This window comes from Myotis davidii, unplaced genomic scaffold (genome assembly GCF_000327345.1).
Source record: "Myotis davidii unplaced genomic scaffold, ASM32734v1 scaffold2663, whole genome shotgun sequence".
NCBI lineage: Eukaryota > Metazoa > Chordata > Mammalia > Chiroptera > Vespertilionidae > Myotis > Myotis davidii.
The window spans coordinates 150,873-175,066 of record NW_006296287.1 but is presented as its reverse complement, the minus strand read 5'-3'; the positions used below and the strand labels follow the sequence as shown (position 1 = coordinate 175,066).

At 42.4% G+C, this 24,194-nt stretch overlaps 1 protein-coding gene across 1 annotated transcript in view; it reads left to right on the top strand.

Moving 5' to 3' along the window:
- The window catches only part of FAM120C (family with sequence similarity 120C), a 65,698-nt gene extending 45,876 nt beyond the window's left edge, over positions 1-19,822 (top strand). Inside the window, exons 12-17 of the mRNA XM_006771325.2 lie at positions 3,417-3,531; positions 5,521-5,730; positions 6,887-7,088; positions 9,714-9,849; positions 10,233-10,290; positions 14,903-19,822. Of these exons, the coding sequence (XP_006771388.2) occupies positions 3,417-3,531; positions 5,521-5,730; positions 6,887-7,088; positions 9,714-9,849; positions 10,233-10,290; positions 14,903-15,175 (994 nt within the window). The 3' untranslated portion in view covers positions 15,176-19,822. The remainder of the gene's footprint in view (positions 1-3,416; positions 3,532-5,520; positions 5,731-6,886; positions 7,089-9,713; positions 9,850-10,232; positions 10,291-14,902) is intronic.
- Positions 19,823-24,194: the final 4,372 nt, after the last annotated feature.

Sequence of the window (24,194 nt, the reverse complement as noted above, 5' to 3'; positions counted from 1 at the left end):
CAGGTTCTCTCACTAGGTTCTATCTCTAGGTTCTGTTGCCAGTTTCTGTCCAGGATCTTTTGCCATGTTCCGTCTCTAGGTTCAGTCTCTAGCTTCTGTGTCTAGGTTCTGTCGCTAGGTTCTGTCGGAAGTAAGTTTTTGTGCAAAGAAGTCAGTCCCTACAAGTCACCAGAGGGTTATAGAGCACTGAGCTTTGAAACTAGACAGACCTCAGTTTGAATTCTGGCTCTGGTGTTTTGCAGCTTGGATAAGTCACCTTAACCTACTAAACTCATCCATTTCTCCCCAGCTGGCATGGCTCAGTGGTTGAGCGTCAACCTATGAACCAGGAGCTCATAGCTTGATTCCTAGTTTAGGGGCATGCCCGGGTTATGGGCTTGATCCTCAGTAGGGGGCATGTAGGAGGCAGCCAATCTCTCTCTCTCTCCCTCTCCCTCTCTTCCTCTCTCTAAAATCAATTTAAAAACATTTAAAAGAAATAAAGTCGGCCAGAACCAGTTTGGCTCAGTAGATAGAGCGTCAGCCTGCAGACTCAAGGGTCCTGGGTTCGGTTCCGGTCAAGGGCATGTACCTGGGTTGCAGGCACATCCCCAGTCGGGGGTGTGCAGGAGGCGGCTGATCGGTGTTTCTCTCTCATCAATGTTGCTAACTTTCTATCCCTCTCCCTTCCTCTCTGTAGAAAATCAATACAACATATTTTAAAAATAAATAAATAAAGTCGCTCTAGCTGGTTTGGCTCACTGGATGGTGCGTTGGCCTGGGGACTTAAGAGTCCTGGGTTTGATTCCCGTCAAGGGCATATACCTTAGTTGCAGGCACATCCCCAGTGGGGGGTGTGCAGGAGGTAGCTGATCGTTGCTTCTCTCTCATTGATGTTTCTAACTCTCTATCCCTCTCCCTTCCTCTCTGTAAAAAATCAATAAAATAGATTAAATAAATAAATAAAGTCATCCATTAACCTCATTATAAACCGTTATATTAATCCTACAGAGCTGTTTGAGGATTTTAATACATGCAGGGGGCCCTATAACATAAGAGAGACTTAATCTTAATATATATTAATTTTCTAACTACCTTGAGATTAAGATTGGTGACTTAAGAAGTCTTCCTATTGCCCTGGCTGGTTTGGCTCAGTGGATAGAGCGTTCACCTGCAGACTGGAGGATCCCAGGTTCAATTCTGGTCAAGGGCACATGCCTGAGTTGCAGGCTCGATCCCCAGCAGGGGGCATGCAGGAGGCAGCCAGTCAATGATTCTCTTTCATCATTGATGTTTCTGTCTCTCTTTCCCCTCTCCCTTCCTCTCTGAAATAAATAAAAAAAAATTAAAAAAAGATGCTGCCCTGGATGCTACTTTGGTATGAGTAACACGCACCTGTGCTTCTGAGGATGTGCAGGAGACGGCTGATTGATGTTTCTCTCTTGTCGATGTTTCTAACTCTCTATCACTCTCCCTTCCTCTCTGTAAAAAATCAATAAAATACATTTTTTTTTAAAAAAAGGAAATCTTCCCATTAAGAGTAATAGATAAGCTTGGCCGGCATGGCTCAGAGGTTGAGCGTCAGCCTATGAACCAGGAAGGAGGTCAAGGTTCAATTCCAGGTCAGGGCACATGCCGAGGTTGCAGGTTAAATCCCTAGTGTGGGGTGTACAGGAGGCAGCCAATAAATGATTCTCTCTCATCGTTGATGTGTCTTTCTCTTCCTCTCTGAAATTAAGAAAAATGATATATTTAAAGCAAAGAATAATAGATAAGATTTATACCTCCTAGTTTCTAATATATTCCTGGGCTACAGCCCTATATTGTCTCATATTAACTCTGGAATTATATGTTTTGTTTATCTTTTCTCTCAAAAGTATATTAGTAGTTCATTTTCTCATTTATTTGATTCTCTGGGTTTTGTTTTTAAAGCAACCCCCTTTTTTGTAATTTTTTTTTTTATTTTCAGAGAGAAGAAGGGAGAGGGAGAGAGATAGAAATATCAGTGATGAGAGATAGAAATATCAGTGATGAGAGAGAATCATTGATGGGCTGCCCCTGCACACCCCCTACTGGGGATCGAGCCTGCAACCTGGGCATGTGCCCAGACCAGGAATTGAATTGTGACCTCCTGGTTCATAGGTCAGTGCTCAACCACTGAGCCACACTGGCTGGGCAATTCTCTGGGTGTGTTTTTCTTAAAAAACACATCCAGGAACATGAAAATAAGTAAAAATTGTTCATGAACAACTATAAACTATCACTTAGATTGTGTTCTAATAGTTTGTTTGCTTCCACTGAAGAGAACCTTAGCCTCCTGTTCAACCTATTTATTCTTAATTTAGACACATTTCTGACAATTTGGTCATCTGATTACCCAGTGTACAACAAATCAGAAGTAGCCAATTGTAACAGAGGTGACTCAGGGAATAGGAACTATTCTTAGAACCAGCCCCAGTGACAGCAATGATAAGCCCCCAAACCGGGGAAAAAATATAAAGTTTACTTTTAAAAAGACCTAAGAACCGAAAAAGGAGTGGCATCATCTGGAGTCATTTATCATGGGGGAAACTGACCTGCATAAATCAGTACCCTGTATAAGCTCATTATTAAAGCATGAGGCAATAATCAATGTTTGGAAAATCAAGAACAGGTTTTATAATATTACATATATGTACCTGGCAATATGCTAAGTCAGCCCTTTGTGTGTGATACCACTAAATCCTCATAATAGCGCTAAAAAGTATTATTTATCTCTGTTTATAGATGAGGAAATAAAGATTCAAAGGTTGCATAGCTAGTAAGGGGTAGTGAAAGAGTTTGAACCCAGTTCTCTCAGCTCCCAATCCCTATGCTTTTTAAAAGATAAAATGGGCCGAAACCGGTTTGGCTCAGTGGATTGAGCGTCGGCTTGCGGACTGAAAGGTCCCAGGTTCAATTCCGGTCAAGGGCATGTACCTGGGTTGCGGGCACATCCCCAGTAGGAGATGTGCAGGAGGCAGCTGATCGATGTTCCTCTCTCATCAATGTTTCTAACTCTCTAACTCTCTCCCTTCCTCTCTGTAAAAGATCAATAAAATATATTTAAAAAAAAAAAGATAAAATGGGCCCAGCTGGCGTGGCTGTTGTTGAACGTCAACCTATGAGGTAAATTTTTTTAAAAAAAAGATAAAAAGCAGAATAAAAACCAAGCAGCAATTTAACTGATCTTGAGACACGAAAGGGATTTTAAAAATAAAAAAATAAGACAAGTCGTAGCCCTCTTCTGTGCTCTTATAGCTCCCTGTGCATTCTTCTGTGTTGGTACTTAACACACTGTCCTGTCTTTTACTTCATTTCATTAGAATCACCAAAACCAAGCCTAGGATCTGGCCCATGATCAGTATCTTAGCTTAAATGAGCTTTTATAACTTAATAGTGATGCTTTTATTTTCTAGGTACATGGTCCAGTGGCCTGGCGGTCGAATTCTGTATCGCCATGAGCTAGACACCTTCCTTGCCCAGGCTGTATCTTCCCAGCTTTATGAACCAGATCAACTTCAAGAACTCAAGGTGATTTGATCTGTCCTCCTTTAAATTTTCTTTCATGAGCTCATAGCTTTACTTTAGGTCTTTTTTTTTCTTTCTGGAGCTGGGAGAAGAGTAAGTTCTACAGGTAAATGTTTTATTTACATTAGCCAAATATGTCTATTAATAACATCAAGAGGTGCCTATAGCGCAGCCAGTGTGGTTCAGTGGTTGAGCATTGACCTATGAACCAGGAGGTCACGGTTCGATTCCTGCTCAGGGCACATGCCTGGGTTGTGGGCTCCATCCCCTGTGTGAGGTTTGCAGGAGGCGGCCAATCAATGATTTTTCTCTCATCACTGATGTTTCTCTCTCCCTCTTCCTCCCTCTCTGAAATCAATAAAAATATTTTTTTTTAATAAAAGAGGTGCACTGCCCCCATACTGATTTGTGAGGATGGACAGAAAAGGTGAATATTATACAAGACTAATAAGCTGTGGTCCATAGACCATGATAAAGTTTCTAACTCTTTAAGATACACTTTAGAGACTGATCCTGGTGTCTCTTTTTTGTCTCTGAGTAAATTTCCACCTTCCATCCTTTTATTCTAGGTTTATTGAGATGTAATTGACATATAGCACTGTATAAGTTTAGGTGGTATAGCACAAATGGTATATACATCATGGAATAATTACTACAATAAGTTTAGCTACCATCTGTCATCTCATACAGATACTATATATACAAGGCAAAAATAGGCTTATAGTTGTTCATATGGAAAAGAATAAATAACACAAGAATAAACTGTGTTTCATGTACTCATAAGTGCAAATCTACTTTTGCCCACCCTAATTTTTTCCTCATGGTGAGAACTCTTAAGATTTATTCTCTTAACTTTCCTATTATCATACAGCAGTGTTAGGTATAGTCATCCTGCTGTACATTACATCCCTAGTATTATTTACCTTACAACTGGAAGTTTTTACCTTTGGCCACTTTTATCCACCCCCATCTCTGATAATATCAAATCTGATCTTTTTTTCTATGACTTTTTTTGGGTTTTAGTTTGTTTTTTAGATTCCACATATAAATGAGATCATACAATATTTGTCTTTCTCTGTCTGACTTATTTCCTATAGCATAATACCCTCAAGGTCCAGCCATGTTGTCGTAAATGGCAGAATTTCCTTCTTTCTTGAGGCTGAATATTCCACACTCTAACCACTGATCCACATGGGCCAGGGCTCTTCCAGTCTTTTGTCATGCATTTTTTACATAGTGAAGATACTGTTTATGTAATATATATATATATATATATATTAACATAGCATATATTTTATGTCTTAAACTTTTTAGTAAATAATATTTTATCATATAGATGTATCATTTAATTATTAGAGTGTTGGCTGTTTGGTTTCCAGTTTTCCCCCTATTATATATAATATTACAATTAACATTTTTATGCATAGAGCTTTATTCACATCCCTACTTCCTTAGAATAGATTCCTAAAAGTAGAATTTCTGAGTCAACAAATGTGAACATTTTCAAAGTTCTTGATACATGTTGCTTAATTGTCATACCCCTTCCTCATCAGCTCTTTATGAGCATGCCCATTTATTTCACTGCATGCTCACCAGCAGACTGATGCTGGTGTTCCCTTTTTGTCTCTGAATAAGTATTCACCTTCCATCCTTTTATTCTAGTTTTATTGAGATGTAATTGACATATCGCACTGACATATTTTGGTCTTTAGTTTTTTAATTTTCTTCTAATTTGACAAGCAAAAGAACCTGGTATCTCAAGTTGGTTCTTTTTAAAGTTTCAAAGCTGATGTCGTTGTTGTTGTTGTTGTAATGAGTGTCTTTCAAACCGTCTCAGGGAAAGACGTGGATAGAAGCTGCTGTGCAGCCAGATGTCTGTATTGAAAGATAACATGTTCATATTTAACTGGAATAATCAGCATAATGGGAATAAGATTAAATGTAACCAATAACATGAATTTCCTAATAGGTTTTCCTTTGTGGTGGTTTCAGATTGAGAAACTGGATGCCCGAGGGATCCAGCTTGCTGCCCTCTTCATGAGTGGGGTGGACACAGCTCTGTTTGCTAATGATGCCTGTGGCCAGCCAGTCCCCTGGGAGCACTGCTGCCCCTGGATTTACTTCGATGGCAAGCTGTTCCAGAGCAAGCTCATTAAAGCGGGCCGAGAGCGAGTGTCCCTGGTGGAGCTCTGTGATGGCCAGGTACCAGCATTGCGGGCAGCCGCTGAGAACCTTCCCTCATCTGCTGTGGGCATGAATGGGTGGGGTAGGAGCAGCGCAGAGACATGGGAGGGAGGTAGCAGAAGTGGCAGAATGTGTCTGACCTTGACCTAACTTGGTCAGTGTTAGTCCCAAAGGCCCAGAGCCTGATGTGCATGTTACAGAATCATGCTGGAAAGCTTTTTTCTTACGAACTTCACATTTTCATATTACTTTCCTTACTCTGAGTATTTTTCCTCATGGAATCCTCAGATATACTATATCTTTCCTGCAATTCTTAGAACGTCATCTTCCTTATTATTTACAAAAACTAAGTCACTTCTGCAAGTGATAATATTTTTGTAAAGGAACTATGTTTAGAAATAGAAGAGGGTAACGAAGCAATTAACAGAGTAGAAGAAGGGGATTTTTTTTTTTTGCAGTGAAATTTTGGGAAACGTGAGAGGCAGGGAAAGGAACCCTCAATTGCTCCTTTATCCATTCAGGGGTGGTGTGCTTGAGCTCAAGGACTAGAGCAGGGGTCAGCAAAGTATTCCAAAATTGAGGTTTTTAGTTTCATAAAGTTTTATTGGAGCACATCCATATTCATTCATTTATGGCGGAGTAGAATAGTTGTAACAGACCATGTGGCCCACAGAGCCTCAAATATTTACCATGGGGCCCTTTTCAGAGCAAGTTCATCAAGCTCTGTGCTAGAGGCATGGACTTACCTTTGACAGCTCAAGGTCTCTGATCCTGGGGATGGAAGAGAAGGTTGAAAGGCTTTGTTTTGTATATGTCAGGGTTTGGTTCTCTCTTTTACCTAATTCTGTTACCTCCCGTTTGCCCTGTAATGGACCAACAGTGAATACTTATTATCATATTTGTCTATTTGTCTTTCTTGTCCTAGTCAATGTGCCTCACAAGTCCTCAACCAGAGCTAGTATGCTGGCAGTGCAGTGTCATGAAAAGTGGGGGCTTTGGTGCCAGACAGGCTTTTCTGAGTGTGTCGCCTTGGCCATTTTACTCTAGGCCTTGATTCCGTTGATGGGAACAGACTTATGAGACTGTACCTAGAGTGCCCAATAAATACTGTATTTGAAACAGAGAAGTTCAAAGAATTGCAGCTGCTATTATTATTCTGTTCCTCATTTTAAAGGCTGAGTTGGCAACCAAAGTGGAAAAGATGAGACAGAGTATCCTTGAAGGAGTCAACATGAACTATCCACCGCCTTCTGCTCTACTTCCATCACCTGCTTTTGTGCCTCCCATGATGCCACCTCTCTATCCTGTTTCATTTTATCCCCGAGCCATGGGCTCAATGCCACCTCCTCCTCATGGAAGGAGCCGGGGGTTTGCAGGTCAGTACCTAAGAATGAGGTATTTGACATCCTCAACCTATTTCACAATAGCCAATCCAGTAATTATTGCCAGTTACAGAATTAGTGGTGCCACATACGTCTTATCTCACTTAACATCTGTGCTGTGTTGTGGTCATTTGAAGAGGAGCTTACTGAGCTAGAGGGCTGTAACCCAGCCGGTATGGCTCAGTGGTTGAGCATTGACTGATGAACCAGGAGGTCACAGTTCGATTCCCGGTCAGGGCACATGCCTGGGTTGCAGACTTGATTCCCAATAGGGGGCATGCAGGAAGCCTCCAATCAATTATTTCCTCTCATCATTGATGTTTCTATACCTCTCTACCTCTCCCTTCCTTTCTGAAATAAATAAAAATATATATATATATATTTTAAAAAGATAGAGCATATATATAAAAAGGAGAGCCACAATAAAAAGGAGAGAGAGAGGGCTTTAGCTTAGGGAAGCAAGTCCCCTGACTTCCCAGACCACTCTCCATAGAGGTGGTTGATCCGAAAGAATTTGATTCTCACCAACCAAACTCCTGAAGTAACTGGTGCAGAAACCAGGAGCCACTTAATTACCTTTGAGAACTATAATTCATATGAGTGGGATCTTCACGGTTGCTGGTTTGATCTCTCAGTCCTCATTAGGCAGATATACAAGGTGCTTACAGGTAGAGCGGTGACAAGTAAGTGACCAGTGTCGGCAGATGACCATAGCGTGATGTACCCATTTCTATTCGGGGGGGTGGGGGGAGATCTGATACATTTCCAGAAGCACAGAGCGAAGTAAGTTACTGACCATGCCCTCCCAGGTAGCAGTTTAATGGGGAAAACACACACCCACACCCACAAACATGTATAAATTATTAAATTATGCTGACACCTGAGCTGCAGCTTAATGATGAATAGACTGTCATGCCTAGGTAGCTCAGAAAGCTGATCCTGATCATGTAAACAACCTGTCCCCTGGTAAAACAGGATATTTTAATGGGGACATTTTAACATGAAATATGGAGATTCTGTGATAAGGTGGGAAGTCATTGCTGTGGTTGAAGGTGTTTGTTGTCTGTTGCTCGTTATTTTAAAAGTAAAGCTGGAGCCTGGCCAGTGTGGCTCAGTGGTTGAACATTGACCTATGAACCAGGAAGTCATGGTTCAGTTTCCTGTCAGGGCACATGCCCGGGTTGTGGGCTCCATCCCCAGTAGGGGATGTACAGGAGGCAGCCGATCAATGATTCTCGTTCATCATTGATGTTTCTATCTCTCTCTCCCTCTTCCTTCCTTTCTGAAATCATTAAATATATAGTAAAAATAAAACTGTAAGTTGAAGTTTGTGTTAAACTGAGGGTCACAGAATTCAGTATGGATGTTTAGCTTAAGGCTCTGCTTAGATGAGCAGTGTGATATCTGCTGTGGTAACTAACTCCCTGTTCAGTGAGGTAGTGATCAAATCTTAGAAACAGGGAGGCACCCATTTATTTCATCCTTTGAAGGTGACACTATGGCTCTGATCTCTCTCTCTCATTCTTTGCTTGTTGATCAGAAGACAGAGTTAAGGCCAGCTTTTCAGGAGGTCCGCGCCATTGCCCCAGGTTACGGCAATGCTTAGTCTCCAGTCACGAGTGGTTCATGAGGAGCCTCCTGCCTCCTGAAGGGCCACAAGATCCCCCAAACGCAAGTTTTCCTTCCCTCTTAGGACTAGCTAGCATCCTAGTCCCTTAGAATTCCACTTTTATGTAAATGGAGGGCTCTTTACTAATAACCTGCTAAATGAGAGAAGGGTTATTAATATTTGGGTTTTATCCATGAATTAAACTTTTAAAAAATATATTTTGTAATTTCAGAGAGGGAGAGAACAGATAGAAACATCAGTGATGAGAGAGAATCATTGGTTGGCTGCCTCCTGCGTGCCCCCTACTGGGTATTGAGCCTGCAACCCGGGCATGTGCACTGACTAGAATTGAACTGTGACCTCCTGGTTCATAAGTAGACACTCAACCACTGAGCCATACCAGCTAGGCTCAATGAACTAAAATTTAAGTTTTACTAGAACTCTATTTTATGAATGATTCCTTTAGTGCCAAATTACAAAGTTCTGTGCCAGTAGGCTCCCACAACATGGAGTTGGAATTTCCTGTTTTAAGAAGATATGCTATCTTGTCTTGAATTTGTTCTGGTTTTCAACTGTTGCTATTCTTGCTTTTTAGTGATAAATTACTGTTAGTTTAGTTTCATTATTTTCAGCTTCATTTGGTTGCTTGGCTAATTCTCTAGGGAATAATGATACATATTTAAATCAAAAGTGGTTTTGGCCTATAATTCTCCTATAATGAGATTCTAAGACATTCATTCCCTCAATAAATATTGATTGTCTGCTATTTGCCAGGCTCTGTAGTTGAGAAAAAATGAATCATCCACAGCCCACTTGCTAAAGTGGATGTGTACAGGTCTTCAACCCTCCGTCCCTAAATTTGCTTTCACCAGGACCCTTTGTTATCATGGAGTCCTTATCATAGAGAAATGGAAATAAGCCAAGTAGGTGGGCTGTAGGATCTTTTGTTACATGTCTTATCTAAGCTACCTTCTACTTATCGCTCCTTACTGCATTCTTCCTCTCTCTAGGTCTCCATCCAATCCCACCCCAAGGAGGAAAACTGGAGATTGCTGGCATGGTTGTGGGCCAATGGGCTGGCAGCAGACCCTCCAGGGGCCGAGGCTTTGGCATGCAAGTGGTTTCTGTTGGTGGACCAGGAAAGGGGTATGTATTCGAATAGGTTGGTATGAGCTAGTGTTAATCAAAGGACCCTTAGGGAAATGCCCAGCTATTGAATCGTTCTAATAAGTTAAGGGGCATTAAGTACCTTTCCATTTTTAAAGCCAGCTTTCAGTTTAGTTCAGGAAACATAGACTAAATGCCCTGCCTTGATGAAAAGTTTTTGCACCTAGAGGAGGACATGGGACACAGAATAATTTGGTATAACATAGAAATGAAAGTGATAGAGATTTATCGTGAGAGCACAGAGGAGGGGCATCTAACTTATGAGGGTCAAACTTCTGAGAGGAAATGAGTTGTTGATAAGTAAAAATGGAGGTATGGGCTTTCTATGTTTCTCATGGTCACTTTCCTCCCACTTTCTAAAGGCATGGAAAAGAACAGACTGGTAGAGGATTCAAAGGATCTAAAAAAGGAAATAAACAAGTAAGTACCTTTTTGAGATTATTTTGCTTCTGTTTGATACCCCTTACCTTTTCAGCGAAATGGCAAGAGATCAGAAATCTGGGGCCTTTCACAGCTTCTCCTGGCATTTGATGTTATTCCCTTGCTCTCTAGCTGTCTAGTGAGCATTAACTGCCCAGGCTGATTCCACAGGGCTGCAGGGTGTCATCCTTTTCACTGAGCGAGGCCACAAGACAAAAACCAGTGTATTCTCCCGAAGACCTCTAGGTACCATAATATGTGCTACCAGAGTGAAGTTAACATTAGGATTGCTAGCAATATGCCTGAGCTCCTCGAAGGCTACAAGGGATGCTTAGAAAACTGGACTTTGGCCTTTGCTGAATATGTGAGGGGAGGAGCTGAAACCATTCTGCTGATTCTTTTTTATTTTTTTACAATATAATTTTTATTGATTTTAGAGAGGAAGGGAGAGGGAAATAAATATCAATTATGAGAGGAAACGATGGATCGGCTGACTCCTGCATGCCCCACACGGGATTGAGCCTGCAACCTGGGCATGTGCCCCGACCGGGAATCGAACCGTGGCCTCCTGGTCCATAGATCGATTCTCAACCACTGAGCCAAGCCAGTCGGGCTGCTGATTCTTTTTTTAAAATATATTTTATTGATTTCAGAGAGGAAGGGAGAGGGAGAGAGAGATAGAAACATCAGTGATGAGAGGGAATCATTGATTGGCCCCCTCCTGCACGCCCCACTCTGGGGATTGAGCCTACAACCTAGGCATGTGCCCTGACCAGGAATTGAATCGCAACCTCCTGGTTCATAGGTCGACGCTCAACCACTGAGCCACAGGGCTGGGCAGCAGCTCCCTTTTCTTGAGTGCATACTTCCTACCACACCCTCTACTAAACATGTTACATGCAGTCTCTAATCCTCACAAGGGTCACTGCCTAAACCATACTCCAAGGCCACTTTATTGCCAGTTCTCAATCTCAAATGAGGTCTCCATTATACAGCCAACCCTCACTGTTTCCATATTCACCCCCATTGTCTGATGTTTTCTCAAAGAATACAGATTTTCTTTAATGTTACTTTGAGCCAAAAATGGAACGAGAATGGTAAGCCCTCCCCCCAACACACACATACACACAAAGCATTTTGTAATGCACTCCAAAGCCAGAGAGCAATAACTTTGGGATATTTCCAAAGTTTCTCAACTTTTTCCAGAAGCTGTTCCGTAAAGTAAAAGGGATTACACCTACAAGGAAAACTGGTCACTAGGATAGGCTCCCATAAGGTAATACAGCCTTGGGGAACTGGCTGGGGTTCAGGATCTGATCATTGGGTATATAGTCTGAAAAACCTATTTTTGCTATAATAACAGTGAGTCCATCTCTCAGTGGTTGACTCACATTAATGAGGATCACAGAAATAATATGTGGGCCCTGGACGGCATGGCTCTATGGTTGAGCATCTACTCATGAACCAAGAGGTCACCAGTTCGATTCCCTGTCAGGGCACATGCCTGGGTTGTGGGCTTGATTCCCAGTAGGAGGTGTGCAGGAGGCAGTGGATCAATGATTCTCTCTCATTGATGTTTCTATCTCTCTCTTCCTCTCTCTCTAAAATAAAATTTTAAAATACTTGAGGACCTGAGATCAGAACAATAAAAGTAACTGGCATTTAATGAGTTCTCACAGTGCCAGCTAGCACATGCCTAAGTACTTTACAATGAGTACTTCATTGAACCCTTACAGAAACCTATCAAATAGATGCTATTATTCTATTTCACACATGAAAAAACGGGGAAAACAAGGGGTGCTAGGTCACACTATGTTTCTCTTGACTAAGATTGCTGGGGGCACTGTTATCTACTGCAGTAGTAGCCTGGTCCAGGAAGCCTTCTTACTGACCTTGTTTTTAGGTGAGGTATCTTCCCTGGCAGAGCTGCTGCTGCTTGCCTTGCTACCCCTCCTTTTTCTGTTCGGTCACCCTTTCTACAGAGGGTTATATAATTTATTGTTCCAGCTTATTAAATCTGCTTACATTATAGACCTGTCTTCTTGAGAGTATTCCTAGGCCACTGGAATTTTGTGTGTTTTCAAATTCTTAAGTCACTTATTTGTAATGGTTTGCTTTTTCTGTTGGCTCCCACGGGTGGTTAATTCCATTCATTGTGTGGATTTTTTACTACAGTGGAACCTTGGTTCTCGAACTTAATTCGTTCCAGAAGGCTGTTCGAGAAGTGATTTGTTTGAGAACCGAATCATTTTTTCCCATTAGAAATAATGTAAATTGAATTAATCAGTTCCAGGCCCCCAAATGATTGTTTTAACCTTTCTTACATACAGTGCATACCTAACGTACTATTTAAGGTATAAATAAACACTTCTTTTATTGAACCACCCCTACTAGCCTTACTAGTAAAGGAATCACTTTTAGCATTTGGTCCAGGGATGTCTTTCGGGTCAGCATGCAGCATCTTTGCTTGTTCACATATCACTGCCTCCCAAGTGCTGTCCCTGGCTAACTGTTTTCCTTTATCCAAATCAACAACAGTTTTTCTACCTCTTCCATTGCCTGTGATCAGTTTCTTTCACATCCTTAGCAACATTGGCACTCTTGGGGGCCTCTTTATGTTTTAAAATTGTGCAAATCCTTAGTGCTGATTTCGCAGAAACAAAAAAGCGTTCTCCTTGTTTGTTGCCTGAGAGATGCTTTTTGTCATGCTGAGCTATCAGCTTAAAAGGGTTGTCGATTTGAAACTGAAGTTTTGTTCCACAGTTGAGACATTTTTTCTGTAAACAATGTGATCGAGAACCGAATTATTCAAGATGGGAAATGGTCAAGAACCAGGGTTTGACTAGTTTCATCTTTTTTTCCAGGTTCTTGAGCAATAATTCACAGTAGCCCCCATGTTGTAAAGGCTTTGGAGCCAAATGATCTAGCTTTGAATCTGACTCTGCCACTTGCCAGTTCTGTGACCTTGGACAAGTTATTTAACCTCTCTGCCTTAGTTTTCCCAACTGTGAAATGGAGAAATTGTTATCTACCTCAGAGAGTTGTTATGAGTGTTAAATGAGATGATATATATAAAGTGCTTAGCCCTAACCGGTTTGGCTCAGTGGATAGAGCGTCGACCTGCGGACTGAAGGGTCCCAGGTTCAATTCTGGTTGGGGGCATGTACCTTGGTAACCGGCACATCCCCAGTGGGGAGTGTGCAGCGGACAACTGAATCGATGTTTCTCTCTCATCGATGTTTCTAACTCTCTATCCTTCTCCCTTCCTCTCTGTGAAAAATCAGTAAAATACATATTTTAAAAATAAATAAATAAATAATGTGTTTAGCGCAGAGCCTGGAACATGGGCAGTACTCAATAAAAATTAGTAGTTATTATTTCTATCTAACCACTAATTCAACAGGAATTAGATTTCTACTGTGTATTGTATCCTAGTGGAAAGAATACTCTTAGATGCAAGTCTAGGCATGCCAGTGATCTTGGGCAAGTCATTTTACTTTTTCAGCCTCATTGGTCTTATATGTAAAATGAACAGAGCATCTGACATGCCCAACCACTTAGTAATTAAATTGTTATTATTTCCTAATAACATTCATTGAGAGCCAGCACTGCACTGCAAGGTAATGCAGTTCATGTCATTAGCATTTCAGTAACAGTCACATTCCTGGAATTAGAAGAAAAACCAGTGATATCTTTAGTTATGAAAGATTCTGAGGAATATTGCACATAGATCTCATGGTGTGTTTTGCTTTCCTTTTATTTACATGTCCAGCTGTCAGCATGGACAGCATCTCATGGCAGTTAAAATAGACTTGCAGTGGTTCTCAACCTTCTGGCCCTTTAAATACAGTTCCTCATGTTGTGACCCAACCATAACATTATTTTCGTTGCTACCTCATAACTGTAATGTTGCTACTGTTATGAATCATAATGTAAATATCTGATATGCAGGATGGTCTTAGGCGACCCCTGTGAAAGGGTCGTTCGACCGCCAAAGGGGTTGCGACCTACGGGTTGAGAACCGCTGCTTTAGAGGCTAGCTGACTTGCAGTGGAATCCTGGGCCCACAACGGAGAGGGAGAGAGAGAATAATGAGAATCATCGATTGGCTGCCCCCTACAGGGGATTAAACCCGCAACCCAGGCATATGCCCTGACTGGGAATCGAACTGTGATCTCCTGGTTCATAGGTCGATGCTCAACCACTGAGGCACATCAGCCTGGCCTGATCCCACCAGTTCCTAACTCTTTCTATCTGGGTGTCCTTGAGCAAGTTACATTACTCTCTCTCAGCCTCAGCTTCCTCATCTCTAAGTGGGACATGATAATATCTACCATTTATTGTCCCCATTAGTATCAGAAAAATATATTGTAAAACTTGTAAATGGTAGTTGTGTCATTATGTGCTGTCATTGCCATTGGATTTTAGTCAGATCCATGTGTTGTCACCCTAAGTTCTCAGCACAGTAGCAGAGCGCATTAGATGTTACGCTTTGGGCTCTGTGGCGTTTCGGATGAACTGAAGCAGCGTTGAGTTCCTTATGAGTATGCTCGGGAAGGGTCAGCCAGTCTGGGATTGCCATTTCCACTGAGCATCTCTGTTGTTGATACAGGGCACTTCAGATGGAGTCTTTAAATCTCTGGAGCCTCCTCAAAGTCTGCCCCGCTCACAGGTAAATGGAAACAATGGCGCATTGACCAAGGAGGAGAAGAGCGATCGCCATCTTCCAGCTCCATCACAGTGTGCCTTATCCAGCGAGAACAGCGTGTGCGACAACGAGAGCCGCTACTTCTCCGTGAAGAACGGCGAGCAGAGCCTCCTGGGAGAGCAAAGCCTCCTGGGAGAGCAAAGCCTGGGAACTGTGGCACGACAGAAAGAGGAGTGACAAGCTACAGATGGCTTTACCAGATCAGGAAGAGGGGAAAACATATACTTGTCTGATTTTAGGCCCACGTTAGAGGAGCACCTCAATGCTTACCCTAGATTTACCCAGAACATTGTGGCAACGTCCTATTGTATCCATCCTTCTCCCTGCCCGGTCTTTTTCTGGGCCTCCAGACCTAGCGGTCTGCTCCTGGGGAAGGTCTGGTCAAAAATGAATGGCAACAGGACTGGCTCCTGTTGTCAGCTTTAATATGAAATGCCAGTATTCTCCTGACCTCTCCTGGGAGCCTAATAAAGTAGTGACCATCAGAAATTAATGTCATCACATAAGGCCCTATGTAGGAAAGTTCCAGCTTTGGTTTGCTGAGTCTTCAACATGACACTCATCTATGAAACCCACGGGGTGGTAGGGACAGCTGCCTATATGGCTTCCTAACTTCCTGTTTGCTCTCTGAAGTAGTGGGGCCTTTGTATGTAACCAGTATCCACACCCTCACTCTTTTTCCCCAGTCACCAACCCCAGGTTCTTGTATGATTGCCTCTAGTGCTGGCCTGACAATCAGATAAGTAGATGTTTTCAGGGAAGTGAGGTAGTGTTGGCTATTTTATTTTATTTTGTTTTATTTTATTTTGTATACTTTTGAAAAACACAAAAACTACCAATGGCCTTTGTACTGGGGGATTCAAGTGAGTCAGAAAAGTACTGGGCAGATTTTTCCTGCCTGTGAACTAATGCGTTCTTTGTAAAATAGAAGATGTGGTGCAGTCCACCCACTCCCTGCTGCCCACACCCTGAAGGGGTGGGAATCAGTGTAACGAAACTGAGTACGAAAGGGAACTCAGAAGACTGTGTCTGTGTGTGTGTGCGCACGCGCGCGTGTATGTGTGAGTGCATGTGCACCTTGTGTATGGGTGTGTGTGGATGTACATATGAATATGTGTATCTATATGCATACACATACCCTTTATATAAAGAGACAGATCTATTTATCTATACGTATTTTATATATAAGTATATGTATATGTGTGTGCATATATCTGTATATCTATTGATCTGTCTATGTAAGTAGACAGATCAATAGATATAGAGATATGTGTATGCATGCATACATACGTGGTGATGTCCCAGAGGATTTACTGAATTTCCCAGAAATGCTTCCACTGCTATGGAGTGGTGGGTTTCAAAAGACCACACTTGAAAATCCTTACTAAGTCACAGCCCATCACAATTATAAGGAGATGGGCTTTTCTCTAAAGCAGACAAAAAGTACTTTCCGGAGATTGCCTGTTCAGAACAACAAACAGTTGGGTTGTCACAAGCTTAATCTTGAACCGAGCCCTCACATCCCATATGGTGAAAACAGGAGGTTGGAATAGGATTGGGAAGATTCGGGCATTTCCTCATGTGAAGGAGCAGCCTGGATTGGAGACCAAGAAGGGGTGGGAGGTGATGACCAGAGCTTGCAGCCAATTTAGAGGAAGTCTCATCTGGAACTCCACTATCAAACTGGCCTCAGGCTAGAATCAATTGCCAGGACTAGCTGAGGGAGAGAGGACTGGCATTGGAAAGGTGGTATAGGAAAGTGTGAGGAAATTGACAATTTGATTTTACATGCCTAGATTATTTCATTCGTTCATTGATATTTTGACTACGGGAATCTTTTCATTTGCTTTGCAAGGAAGACTTCAGAGGACTCTGGCCTGGGCCTTTAGGAAGGAGTATTCTGGAAAAGGTTGCCAGCCCTGCGCAAGGCCAGAATCTACCGAGGACAAAGAGGCTGTTCCTCCTTGTCAGAGATACCCTTGAGACAACCTTGCACTTCCAGTTTCCCTCCTCAGCAGTCTGAGTCTGAGGGATGGGAACGTGGCTTGCTACAGATTAGCGTTCTATCTTCATTCAAGAATTGAGGCCTTCAGCCTCACACACCTCCTTTTGGGCTTTGTGATATTCTTGCCCAAGAAGTACTATTTCTATAGGAATTCACCTGACTAGACTTCGATCAGGGTTCTCTCTCTTTTTGAAAAACCCCATGCACTTTAACCCACTGCAGGTCCTTGGTGATTTTTTCCCAGACAACCAGAAGGCTATTTGCTCACTGCCCACTTACAATTGGTGTATCATGAGAGATTGAAGTCCGTTTCAGACTGTTTAATCCTAGTCTAGCCCAATTTAAGAGAACCTACAATCTGCAAGGGGAGGGAGCCCTAAAATGCCTCTCCCCCTGCCCAGACACTTCTGACATAAACCAAAGCAGGATGACAAGAGTGCACACCAAGCCAGATTTAACCAGGAACAAAGCATACAAAAAACACCCTCTTTGGAATCAGCTCCCCTAATTTGGTGCCCCCTCTTCTCCTGGACCTGCCTAACCTGTAACAACATCGTGAAGGTTGGCACTTCTATATCCAGCAGGAGAGGGATTTAGTAGTGAATGGCTTGGAAATTTCTTTCTGGAGCCACAGGGGGAGGTATCCTTAGGAGCTCGGGAAGTAACCAGAGTCACTGAGCTGTGTTAAATGAAATCTGTCTAGATCTCCATTATCTAATAGGAAATATTTGCAGTTACATGGAAAGGTATTTTCTTCTGTTGCTGTTTCTGCTCATCTTGAATCTATTTGATACAATCAAACGACAGTATTGTAAACTCTTACAGCATGAAGGACATTTCTTATTTTGTAGGCATTCACTGTGAGAATTGCTGCTTTGACGGGTGATTCCAGTTTGCCAAAAGGCTTGCTTTTCTCCCTTACACAGACCTCTTCTTTCTCCTAGGCTGGCCCAGGGTGAAGCAAGTGGCTCAATTCCAAACTTGATTTTTATTTACATTCAGCGTTTGGGGTTTGGAAGGTTACAAAAAAAGAACCATAAAGAGTCATATTCATGTTTTCATTTATCTGCCAAAATACACAATTTGGAAGCCAGAAAGACTAAGGTTCATTACTGGGAGATGAACTTTTTTTCTAATTGGAGGACAAATTGGAGAAGGCAGATTTGATCTTTGCCGTGAGTACCACTTTAAGAGACGGTCATCCTTCATTTGAGGTTCCTTTTTTGACGATAATGTGGCTTAAACAGTCATAAAGGAACCCCCAGGAATGACCCCTTTACCTTATAGGGCCACAAGCAAAAGCCCCCCTGTTAGTTATAGACACTGGTCCCCAAGAACTTGCAGTTCTGATTTCTGCAGGTGAGCCTTGGGATCAGCCTATGACTCCCACCCTTACTGAGTGGCCAGTCTGGTCTAGACTAGGTCTGACAAACTTCTGCTCACTTGCATCATTTCATTCTGAGCCAGTAGAACTTGGGGTAGACTCTAAAGCCCAAGAAATGGCACTTGCTTTAGCTAGTGACATTTTATTTTTGTCTCCATCTTGATTTTCTGGCATTGTTGGCCAAGTCACACTAACTTTTTTTGATCACTGTGGAAAAAACAGCCAGACAAGGCATTAGGGAGGATGATTAAGATAGGGGGAGGGGAGCAGTGTTTATGTAGGCTAGAAAGAATGTGGAAGTCACTGGTTCTAGTGATCCAGTCCATGGGACCCACAGAAGGCTCCTTTAAGACCCCCTCCTTTGAAATGACAATACAAGTAGACCACAGTTTAAAGTAGTTAGTATAATCCTACTAAGGTTTAATCATTGTACTTGTTCACTTCCTGATGCATATTTGCTAAATATGCTTGGGGTTTGGGGGCGGGGGGGTAAGTTTTCACTGTTCCATTGTGTGTCGCCCTATATTTTCCTCCCTCTCGTGACTTTGGCATTTTCTTGGATTCGGCTTTCCAATTCTCTCTTTCCTTGGCTTATTGCAGTAGTCTGCTGGTGCAGGTAGAGCTCAGTGTACCTATTCCCCTGTTACTGATTATTATCTTCAGTATTGCCACAGGTTGTTTTGATGTTCTAAGAAGATAACTTCATTTTTTACAAAAGCATTCTTCCCAAGTTAAAAGCAAAATAAAATTCCCCTCGTGCTAGGGTGCCCATTGCAGCTTCTGACGTTGCCATTGTATTTCTATTGATGTTCTTTTTGTCCGTGTTGGTAGTAACTAATGACTAGTGAATTTTCATGTAAATGAAGCAAATTAAACACTTCAGATTTTCTCTCGATAAACCCTGCCAAATCTGATGACTTTGTTTTAGTTACTTCCCAGAAGATACCTTCCCTCCTATCTTTTATTTTATTCTGTTCTATTTTTAGAATAACATACTTGGTAAAAAAAAAAAATGTAACCACAAGGAGCCAATGTGTTTCTTTTGTGTGTGTGCTCCCTGATAAATGATGTTATTGACAAAAGTAAGAAATTCTTTCATTGTTTTTTTCCTGTGTTAATATCTCTTCTCCTGTGCTCTTGACAGTGTGATTAGTGGATGGATAATATGTATTTCTCTTTCCCACTTCCAGATTCCAAATTCCCTGCCTTTTTGGCCCACCTCACCACAAAAGCTCCATAGTTTATTAATGTAAGTTCGAATGGATGCTTCTTAGGGGAAACTGGAGGAGGTAATGGAAGTGTTTCAGAAAGGAACGAAAATGTCTCAGGAGTTGTTCTGTGATGGAAATTGGTCTGTTGTTCTGTTAATTGCGATGGAAAGAAACTTACAGTGCTTAATAAAAGTTTATTCTTTTAGTAAAAAATTGTTAAATAATTTTGGCTGTGTGAAGTTTCTTTTTTTCTCCCACTACTGGATCCTTTTCTGCAAATGGAGGATATACTTGTCTCAATGCAGAAGCGTTGCTCAGAGATTTGGAGCCTATTTGTAGTTGAATATCAGGGCAACCGAACCAGTAGAGAATCATCAAAAGGAAAGGCATATTTTGCTTCCTGCTAAACTTATTTATTTGCCCGGCCGGTGTTGCTCAGTGGTTGAGCATCGACCTATGAACCAAGAGGTCGCTGATTTAATTCCTGATCAGGGCACATGCCAGGGTTGCTGGTTTGATCCCCAGCTGATCAATGATGTTTTTCTCTCATCAATGTTTCTATCTCTCTCCCTCTCCCTTTCCCTTCCTCTCTAAACATTAGTAAAAATGTATTTTTGAGATTTCCTTTTTTATTCTTTTGTTAATCCTCATCTGAGGATATTTTACCATTGACTTTTAGAGAGAGTGGAAGGGAAGGGGGAGAGAGAGAGAAACATTGATGTGAGAGAGACACATGAATTGGTTGCCTCCAGCACTCACCCTGACCAGGGCCAGGGATTGAGCCTGCAATGAGGTGCATGCCCTTGACTGGAATCGAACCTGGGACCCTTCTCTCCCATCCACACTCGTCTTGTATACTTGTTTCAGATAGAGGAGTATGGATGGGAGAGTTGGAAGGGGTCAACCTCAGCGAACGTACCGCAAAACAATGTACCTGCTCGCGCTGCGTATCCCGTCGCCCCACCGACCGACACCCCCCACTTCTTCTAACGCCACTTCTTCAAAATAGACTCGCCCAGGCCGAAAACCGACTTCTGCGCATGGGCCACGAAGTTTCAATTGCACTGTATGTGCGTGCCCGCACGTGGTATTTTGTGGAAGAGCCACACTCAAGGGGCCAAAGAGCCGCATGTGGCTCGTGAGCCGCGGTTTGCAAACCACTGGGCTAGGGCAATAAAAACATTTTAAATTTCTTTATTTGGATGTTCTAAAGGCAATTTTGACATTTTCTAAACTGAACCCATCCTTTCTTCTGAAACCTAATCCAGGAGTGGCACTACCTTCTGCTCAGTTGTCTGAACTGCAAACCAATGTTGTTCTCCCAGACTCATGCCTTTCCCTCATTTCTCAAATCGTGACCAGATCTGTTAATAACAATCAACCGTCTTTCTATTTCTCACATCTGTATCTTTTCTGTTCCTGCGGCTGAGGCTTAGTTTGGGCCTCCTCATGTGTCCCCTGAATTGTTGCAGTTGCTCCCCGTCTTCCTACCCAGGTGATTGTTATCAACATTTTGTGTCTGTGTGTATGTACCCTCTCCCGGTGAAAGAAGGTCCCAGGTCCTTTTTCAGGTTCTTAAAGTCTATGACCGCCCTAGCTGGTTTGGCTCAGTGGACAGAGCACTGACCTGCAGACTGAAGGGTCCTGGGTTCGATTCCAGTCAAGAGCACATGCCTGGGTTGTGAGCTCAATCCCCAGTAGGGGGCGTGCAGGAGGCAGCTAATCAATGATTCTCATGGATATTTCTCTCCCTCTCCCTCAGATCAATAAAATTATATTTAAAAAAAAAGAAGTCTAGCCCTAACCGGTTTGGCTCAATAGACAGAGCATCGGCCTGCGGACTGAAGGGTCCCAGGTTCGATTCCGGTCAAGGGCATGTACCTTGGTTGCAGGCACATACCCCGTGGGGAGTGTGCAGGAGGCAGCTGATCGATGTTTCTCATCGATGTTTCTAACTCTCTATTCCTCTCTATAAGAAATCAATAAAATATATTTTTAAAAAAGAAGTCTATGACCATAGAGACATTAGAACAATTGCTTTAATCCATCATGCTTATCAGCTTCCAGAATAATCTAACATGCTGTACTTCCACCTCCATGGTCCTTACATGATGTGCCCCTTGACTACTTTTCTAGCCTCATTTCCAACCATCCCTAGCTCCCTCCAGTGACACTAAAGTGCATTCTGTAAACACTAAGCTGTTAATACCCATGTCTTCTCTTTTGCTATACCATTACCTAGAATGTCTCCTCTCATCTCTCTTTGATGCATTCTTGACTCCCTCCCACCAAGATTCATCTCCATATATTTTAAAAATTATTTTGTTAATCCTCACTTAAGGATATTTTTACACTGATTAATAGAATATAAGGAAGGGGGAGAGACACTAAGAGAAACATCAATGTGAGAGAGATGCACCCATTGGTTGCCTCCCGCACGTGCCCCCGATCCAGGCCAGGGTTCAAGCCTGCAACCGAGGTACGTGCCCTTGACCAGAATCAAACCCAGGAACCTTCAGTCCTAGGGCTGATGCTCTATCCACTGCACCAAACCGGCTGGGGCCATCTCCATATCTTTATGATTCCTTTCCTAATCCTTGACTAAAGGATCCCTGTACAGACTCCTCACAGCCAGTCCCTATAGCATTTTGCTACATCTGCCCCACAATTAACCGTGATCATCTCTATCTTTTTTGTTGTTTTTGTCTTCATAACACCTGCCACCCAGCATGTACTTAGTAAATATCTGATGACTAAATCAAGGCCAGCTAAAACACCTTTGAAAATGTTTCCCCGCCCTAGCCGGTTTGGCCCAGGGGATAGCGTTGGCCTGCAGATCGAAGGGTCCCTGGTTCGATCGCGGTCAAGGACAGGTATCTGTTGCAGGTTCCCCAGTACTGGTTGGGGTGCGTGCTGAAGGCAACCAATCCATGTGTCTCTCTTGCATCAGTATTCCTCTCTCTCCCTCCCTCTCCCTTCCACTCTCTCTAAAAATCAATGGAAAATGTCCTCGGGGGAGGTTTAACAAAAAAGAAAGAAAATGTTGCCTGGTGCAAAGCAGATTGAAGACTTCTGAGGTAGAAGATATGTTGATGGCAAAAACACAAGATTGAATACGAGGGTTCAGTGCTGGGGATTGAGCCCACAACCTGGGCATGTGCCCTTGACCAGAATCGAACCTGAGACCTTTCAGTTCGCAGGCCAACGCTCTAGCCACTGAGCCAAACCAGCTAGGGCTAAGTATGTTTTTAAATGGGGCTCTGAAAAAACATGGAGCTCTGAGTCCACCTTTGAACAGCAGAGGGATGCATGGAGTAGAGTCCGAAGCCAGGACTCGAGGGCATTCTTACCTTCGGCTTCTGCTGAGGCTACTGCTGAGTGATGCCAGCTGGGTTTGGCCTCTCTTACTGCTCTGTGCTTCGGATGTACCGATTACAAAAGCAACAGCTGAGCCTAAAGGTGAGCGTTAGAGGCTTACTGAAGCTTATAAACACTTTACCCTTAAACGAAACTATTATTTGTAACATACTTTGTTTTATATTCAGATCATTATGGCTGTGGTTGTCTTTTCTAGCCTTTGATCTTTGGGTGTTGGGACTCAGAATTTAATAGTAGGAGATTTTGAATATTTGGCTTTTAAAAATTACCATATATTGAGGACCCATAAGGTACTAGGCTCTTGTACATTATTTCTAATCCACAAACAATCTACAAAGTAAATATTATCCCCACTTTACACATGAGCAAACTGATTTAAGTTCCCACCAGCTAATAAGTGGTAAAACCAGGGTTCTAAATCCAAGTTCATTTTGACTAAGTAGATAACTTTCATTTCTGCCTGCCCAGCATTCTTTCCTCTTTCTGGCAGTAAAGCCAAGTGTTTTTCCTTTGGGGAACTGCTCCTCCCTGTCTTGGGGTAGAGTTGGGTTGACCATCAGTCACATGGCTTTTCTTCTAAAATCACAAGCATTAGTAATAATGTGAGCCTTCTATTTGTACCTTCTACAATTAGTCTTTATTTGTGTGTGAGAAATATAAAAATTCTGTAATCATTAGGATCAGATACAGGAAGTGATCTATGTGTCAGAGAGAGGTCTAGGCAATTTATTTTTTCTAAATATATTTTTATTGATTTCAGAGAGGAAGGGAGAGAGAGAGAGAGAGATACATCAATGATGAGAGAGAATCATGGATTGGCTGCCTCCTGCACGCCCCACAATGCGGATCGAGTCCACAACCCAGCCATGTGCTCTTGACCGGAATCGAACCTGAGACCTTTCAGTTGCAGGTAGACACACTCTATCCACTGAGCCAAACCAGCTAGGGCTAGGCACCTTATTTTACATGTCGTATGCATTTTCATTTCATTCAGTCCTTATACATTCATAATCTCCAACTCTAGAAAAGGGGAGTGTATCAGTCAGGATAGGCTAGGTTTTGCTGCAATAGTAACTCCCAAATCTCAATAACATAACTAAAATATACCTGTTGCTCATATATGTCCACCATGAATTGGCAGGGGGATTTTGTCATTCATAGTCACTTGGAAACTCGGACTAACAAGCCTCATCACTGAGTCAGAGGAAGGCATGTGAC